This window comes from Vanacampus margaritifer, chromosome 5, assembly GCF_051991255.1.
Source record: "Vanacampus margaritifer isolate UIUO_Vmar chromosome 5, RoL_Vmar_1.0, whole genome shotgun sequence".
Classification (NCBI taxonomy): Eukaryota; Metazoa; Chordata; class Actinopteri; order Syngnathiformes; family Syngnathidae; genus Vanacampus; species Vanacampus margaritifer.
Genome location: NC_135436.1, coordinates 11,798,407 through 11,804,873, shown reverse-complemented (window position 1 = coordinate 11,804,873; position 6,467 = coordinate 11,798,407). Strand labels below are relative to the sequence as shown.

Here is a 6,467-nt window from a genome sequence, read left to right as displayed (position 1 = left end):
CTTTGTGTTAATGTGTGCAAGTAGCTACAAACTTGGCCTTAAAGTGACAGTGTGTATTATTTAGTGCCATCTGGTGGTGAACTAATAATTCATTAATAAATAAATAAAACACTATACATTTCAATAATACGCAAAAATATATATTTTAACACTTTAACATACATTTATATAATCGTAGGTCTTTAGTAATCGCTACAGGTCGCACTACATCATACAGGAGGCTGACATGTTTCGCCGCCATCTTTCTGCTACGGATGCCCGAAAGAGAAGAAGTTCGCGAACATATAGTTAGCCGCTGGTGGTACTTGCAGCTCGCACCGGACCCAATGGGTCGACCTTTGCTTACCTTACACAGCTGGGGCCTGCAGGTGGTCGTCGATGAGTGCCATGATTCGGGCTCCCGCCGCTTTGCGCTTGCTAACTTTTCTAACTTCTTTCACTAGCCGCACTTGTTAGCCGCTGTAGCTATTTCTTGCTAGTCACTCTTGCTCGCCCCTTATGGTCGGCGGGTTTCTCACTCACACCAAATAATAATTAATAGTAATTGGTGCTTGGCTTGCAAAGTGTGTTCTGTCTGAACCACCCTAGTTTGTGTTTCAAAATCATTGCATTCTATTAGTACACCACTAGATGGCACTAAATTATACACACTGAAACTAACAGTTTTACTCTGACCAACTATTTAGAGGATAGAAAAATGCTAACGTTATTGTGAGCCATGTAGCAGAGTTCAATTTAAAAATTTGATGAATGAAAGAAACAGCCCCATTCTTAACGTTGACGTTATACCAGCCAGCACTGCTGATTAAACGGTCCTGCAGCAGCTCAGATCAGTCAACACATTTTTAGTCCTGTGGCACAATTATTTTACTAGAGATGCCACAGGATGGTGGCAAAGTGCACTTTACTATTAGACATGGAGAAAGAGTACAATTACAGTTTTTCTTGTACTTGTACTGTGATAGGTTGTGTTCATTTATCACACAAATTTTGGATGCATTCAAGAAAAAAAACTTTCATAAAAGAACAGAGACTGGAGATCGTGTTATCTGAGACAACTCAAATTTTTCTTCAGATTGAGCTCCAATATAATCTCATACTGAGGCATACAGGATGTAACCAGAAAAGGTATTAAACTGCAAATGTTTACAGAGTTTCCCCTCAATTTCCAGCTCCATATACACCTGATCGCCTCTCTGCATGTCCACTGTGAGAGTCTAAGAAAACACACAAGTTCAATAATTCAGTTTATTTTCTCATCTTAGATCAATTCCGCTAATTACCTGCGTGCCACTGTCTTCTCCATCCTCTCGATTGTCCTCCCAAATGCTTGTCATCACCTCCCCATTCTTCATCATCTGCACCTAGGAAACAACAACAAAGCAATGCTTTCGGTCAACCAATGACATTCCTGCAGTAAAGTAATATTTATGTTTACTTTGTGGTAGAGTCGTTGGTTCACTTCCACATACGAGTAGACCGTGTAGGAGAAGACATAAACGCCAGCCTGTGGTGCAGTGAAGTAACCTGTAGGAAAACAGAAATGGTTAGAAAAAAGGAGCAGTAAAACTGGAGATTAACTCATTCACTGCCATTGACGACTATAGATGTCAAAAATAAAAAAATAGTTTCACCTTTTTTTCCACATTTGTTAAGAGGATGAAAACCTAGGAAAAAATGTCTTGTACATTTAGAACAGATATAAAATGTGTGATTAACTAGTGAAGTTATGTGATTAATTACAATACCAAAAAATATTTGTTTGATGCCTCTCATTAAAAAAAGAAAGAAAATATAAAAAAATTAGGCATGTCAGACGATATTTTTTTTTAATTGTGATTAATCGCATGACTTCAATAGTTAACTCACGATCACAAATTTTATATCTGTTCTAAATGTACAATAACATTTTTTTCTAGGTTTTCATATTCTTGTTAACAAAAGTGCAAAAAAAAAGTGAAACTAATAAAAATAGTTCAAATGAATTTTTTACGTCTATAGCCGTGAATGAGTTAAAAAAATTTTTTAAATAAATAAATAATAAAAGCTGTGTTTCTTACCTATGGAAGGGTTGTATCCATTGCCATCATTCAGAGTGACCGTAGTGTAAGATATTGTTGAATTGGTATTGAAAGGCCCAAAGCAGCTAATAGAGTCAATGAAAAGTGTTGGGTCCATATTCGCTTTGAAGGCAACCTTAATGCCATCTTAAGGAAAAAGAGAGGATTTTGTAACCTGTGTCGTAATCAGATCAATAAAACAGCATTTTTTAAATTTTATCTTTTTAATGATCTTACTGTTTAAAGCGCCCACATTGCTCTTCAACACACTTATGTCATCCCACAAAGAGGTCATCCTCTTAAACGTGTCGTCCTCGATTTGGAACATGTCATTGGCTGCGCAGCAGCAACCGCGCTGACGATTAAAAGCGCAGTTGCAGTCCCACTTGTCACAAGTCACTGTTTCCTTCAGGTTGACTGACAACAGGTTTGTTATTTAGAAAACACTTGTTTGATCAATTCAGCTGAGCAAAGCAAAAAACAAACAAAATAAAAATCTTCCATGAGGATAATAATGCTCATTTGTAATACTTAACACCACGTTTATATATTTGTAATTAAAATGTAAATAAATAGATTTGGTTAAAATTAACTGAAGTCTCCTTCAATATAAAAATGCCTATTTATTTATTTAATTAGATAGTTAGTCAATTTTACACTCATATTCATTATTAAAATTTCCGCCCTGTTAAACTACATTTAAAAGTAAAGCATGGACATATTTGTTGCATAATCTAAGAGAGTGGTGTCCAAACTGCAGCCAGGGGGCCATTTGCGGACCGCCGTCTGTTTGTCAGTGGCCAGCGACATATGGTCGACATTTTACATGGCCCACAATGCTGGTTACAATTATGAAATATAAAAATGGGGTGGAAGAGGGCACAGTGAGAAGGGAGGGTGTCGAAAAATTGGGTAATATGAATAAATTGGTTCATATACTGTTAGAGATTAGATACAAGTAAATGATTTGTGGAGCTAATTTAGTGGGTCACAGGGCTGAGGTCGTCCCAAAATAATTAAAAAGCTGTTATGTAGCAGCTTTTCAAATGAAAGGTGACATTGTGGATTTTTTTTTAACACGGCACTGCCACCTCTGGCCTAATGCGTAACTGCAGCCTCTGTGTCACCCTCATGCATGGTGCGTGTGCGAGTAGCTACGTGCACTCGAATGAACTCTTCTCTCTCTTTTTTTTTTGTTTTCTTGGAGTCTGAGCTGGAGGTTGGGCTGTGCTCGAAGCCGCCCTCATCTTTTTTTTTTCTTTCAGTTTTCATCCCAATCGTGTTGTACGCTAACACTAAAGGAACGCGGGGACGAGCATGATGTCACCCTCTACCACTCCGCCCATCCCCACCCCCAAGAAAGTCCCTTCCACACTAAAGCACTAAAGGGAAGATACAAGCTGATAGGAGCAGTCGCAGTTAAAAACTCAGGGCTCTTTAGTTTGTACTCATATGGGCATTGGTTGAGCATGCATGATGTAAAAACAGATTTAACATAAACTATTATTATTTTTATTTATTTTCAAAGTGGCCTTATGTCCTTCTATTTTTTTTTTATTACGTGGCTCTCAAATGAAAAGGTTTGAAGTTACCCTACTCTTCTAAGGCAATACTTCTTTTTTTTGTTTAATGAACAGAAAGCTGGCTAAATATTGCTGATTCACTGATGCATAATATTTGAACGAAGAAAACATATCTATCCTTGTAGGTTGCATCATTTTAGGGGTATTTAATTACAGTTAGTAATATGAATACAGTTGTTGTTGTTTGGTCCTTCAACACTACCAAACAATATTCCTGAAAGTTAAACATGTCATCTGTCTGACATAATGTTAAAATTAAATACCTCACGTCTAAACAGAGCACCCCTTAAGTTATCACAGTGAAAATTCACCCATAACTGAATGACCCATAATTTAGTGTACACCAAAAAAAAAGTGTGTCTGTAGAGTACCAGCAATCTCTTTCAGCATCTGGTTGATTGACTGCGTAGCCACACAAACATGGAGACACAGCGCCCCCAACAGGATCAAAGCTGGAGATGCAACCATCTGAAATCAAATCATCACTTGGTAGCAGGTGGATGTCAACGTCATTTGGTTTGCCATTTCTGAATACTTCATGTATAACATTGTTACTTGTTTAACCACTTAATGGGCCAATCATTTAAATACTTTTCAAGACTTTTTACTTGACTGAAATGGTTACAGCATTTTCATAATCATATTTACAATACTGTTATAGTTTCAAAAATACATCTACCTCATGATATGTTAATGTACCTTTTCCATTAATCAACATTACCGGATTTTGCTAGTGAATAGCTGAACGAAACCATATTGCTCTACGACTTTCTGTCCATTCAACTCAAGTATAATTGCCAATTACTGCTTGGTTCCCTTACCCCATTCCTAAGGGCTGAAAAGGTGTTTCCACGTTTCCTACCAACGCCTGTCTTTATGTCATAGTACCAAATACATGTGCAATACATTATGCTAATGTGGATAGATACAAACCGTAAACTTACTGTTGTTGATCGTCCTCTTTTTTTCTCCTGAAAGATTATGATCTGAAAGTGTTTGAAACGGAGTCTTGGTCTGGGTTGCAGCAGTTTTGTGCAACGACATTCAGGTGACTGTCTCCTTTTTAGGGGGTGAGCAAAACAAGCGCCACCTCTTCGATGAACATGTCACATGTGTGCTCCACTTCTTCAATAAACTTCACTCAAAAGAAAATAGAGCGCATGGTTTTACTTTACATTTGCCTGACAGGGTGACATAGTCACTGGGCCTCCTACCGTTAATAGTAGGGAGTGTGTGTCCCACCCTACCAGGGAACTGAATATTGTTGTTTGACCTGCAAACAAGCAAAAGGGTAGGTCTTATCAATAGAGGCTCAGATGTCACCCCATTGCCTAATTTTCATGCTGAAATGAGTGCAATCATACATCATGTTAAATGCAAGCGATACGTTACCCTCGGCTATAGTTAAGAACATCGTGATGTCATGGTATTTTGTGGGTCAAGACCTTGTTAGTTATTTAGGCTCCTGTTTGGTTATAGGGGTGGCAGGACAGAGATCTTGCTTTTGACCACTGAGTTGCTGGCACGAAAATGGACACAAAAATGCAAATGTGAACTTTATTGTACAATGTTGTATTTCTTTTTCTAAATTCACTGCCCGCCTTGCCGATTAGAGATGCCGCTAAGTCAGCGATATCTGTCTTGACAAAAGAGAAGTGCAGTACTATTGCCAATCGCGTCGCACAATAATAATAATAAAAAAAAAAGAAGATACAAAACATGCAAGCTAGTGAACTCTTGAACAAAATGTTATCTAGTGACAAAGAATACTGTGAGAAACATTGTTCAGGTGCCCTGCGATTGGCTGGCAACCAGTTCAGGGTGTACCCCGCCGACTGCCCGAAGCCAGCTGGGATAGACTCCAGCACCTCCGCGACCCTTGTGAGGAAAAGCGGCCAAGAAAATGGATGGATGGACATTGTTCAGGTAGCCTACACATTTCTGCACCACTGGAAACTTCAACAATAATAAACATAATTGTCACATGAATAGAACTACCTACATGCTATATACAAAAAGAAAGCCACATCATATCATTGCTTAAGATAGTTACACCTACATGCAGTATATATACACAGTAGGTCATTCCTGGCTCATGGGGCCTTTTCATCTTTTCGTATATTATCTGAATAAAAAGTCCACTCTACTCACCCAGGTCTCCCCTCGGTCTCTCCCAATGCACTCCTTCTTGGAGACTTCAATATTCATATTGAAAATAATAATCTCGCCACCACCAAAGATTTTCTATCATGCCTGTGCAGTTTTGGTTTTGATCAATTTTCCGACTTCCCCACTCACTCCAAAGGCCATACCTTGGATCGTATTTGTTGTTCTGGTCTTAGACCCTCCAACTGCTCGACTGATGAACTCAATATCACTGACCCCTTCCTCCTTGCAGCCCAGTACAACATTGAACTTACCAGCATCCTCAACTCTCTTGCCCCATTGAAAGATTGAAAGATTCCATTGCCCAAACCAAATTATTGTACTTTTCCGGTCTAGTTTCCTCAAAGGCTGGCAATACAAAAACACTATTCTAAATCCTTAAAAGTACTTTCCAGCCACTCAACTCATTACCACCACACATGTACTCAACTGACATTTGCAACTCGATAATGCTGTTTTTGAAAATTGAAAATATTCACCAAACCCTTTATGCAACTTTCCATATCCGAACCCCTGCCCATCTGCTGCAAGCCTCTCCACTTTTTCACTTCACAATGGGGTATACTATATATACTATATGCCACGGAGGAGGCGGGACTTCCAGGTTTTCACCCATCAGCTTTGTTTCCATTTCCGGTTTGCGACGTGTGGGCCGCGT

At 38.8% G+C, this 6,467-nt stretch overlaps 1 protein-coding gene across 5 annotated transcripts; it reads right to left on the bottom strand.

Annotated features, from left to right (window-relative positions):
- Positions 1-1,002: 1,002 nt before the first annotated feature.
- On the bottom strand, positions 1,003-6,367 carry cbln18 (cerebellin 18). 5 transcript variants are annotated; one of them, XM_077566593.1, is made up of 10 exons: positions 6,294-6,367; positions 5,036-5,162; positions 4,858-4,916; positions 4,588-4,778; positions 4,015-4,111; positions 2,298-2,477; positions 2,061-2,207; positions 1,439-1,527; positions 1,284-1,364; positions 1,003-1,217 (listed from the first exon to the last, which is right to left on the bottom strand). In XM_077566593.1, exons 5-10 carry the CDS (start codon positions 4,109-4,111, stop codon positions 1,095-1,097), a joined length of 717 nt encoding a protein of 238 aa, XP_077422719.1. In that variant the 5' UTR covers positions 4,588-4,778; positions 4,858-4,916; positions 5,036-5,162; positions 6,294-6,367; the 3' UTR covers positions 1,003-1,094. The 5 variants fall into 5 exon arrangements, with proteins under 5 accessions (XP_077422719.1, XP_077422720.1, XP_077422721.1 ...); XM_077566594.1 differs by having other exon boundaries at positions 6,289-6,366; XM_077566595.1 differs by lacking the exon at positions 6,294-6,367 and adding an exon at positions 5,795-5,958.
- Between the last annotated feature and the right edge of the window lie 100 nt (positions 6,368-6,467).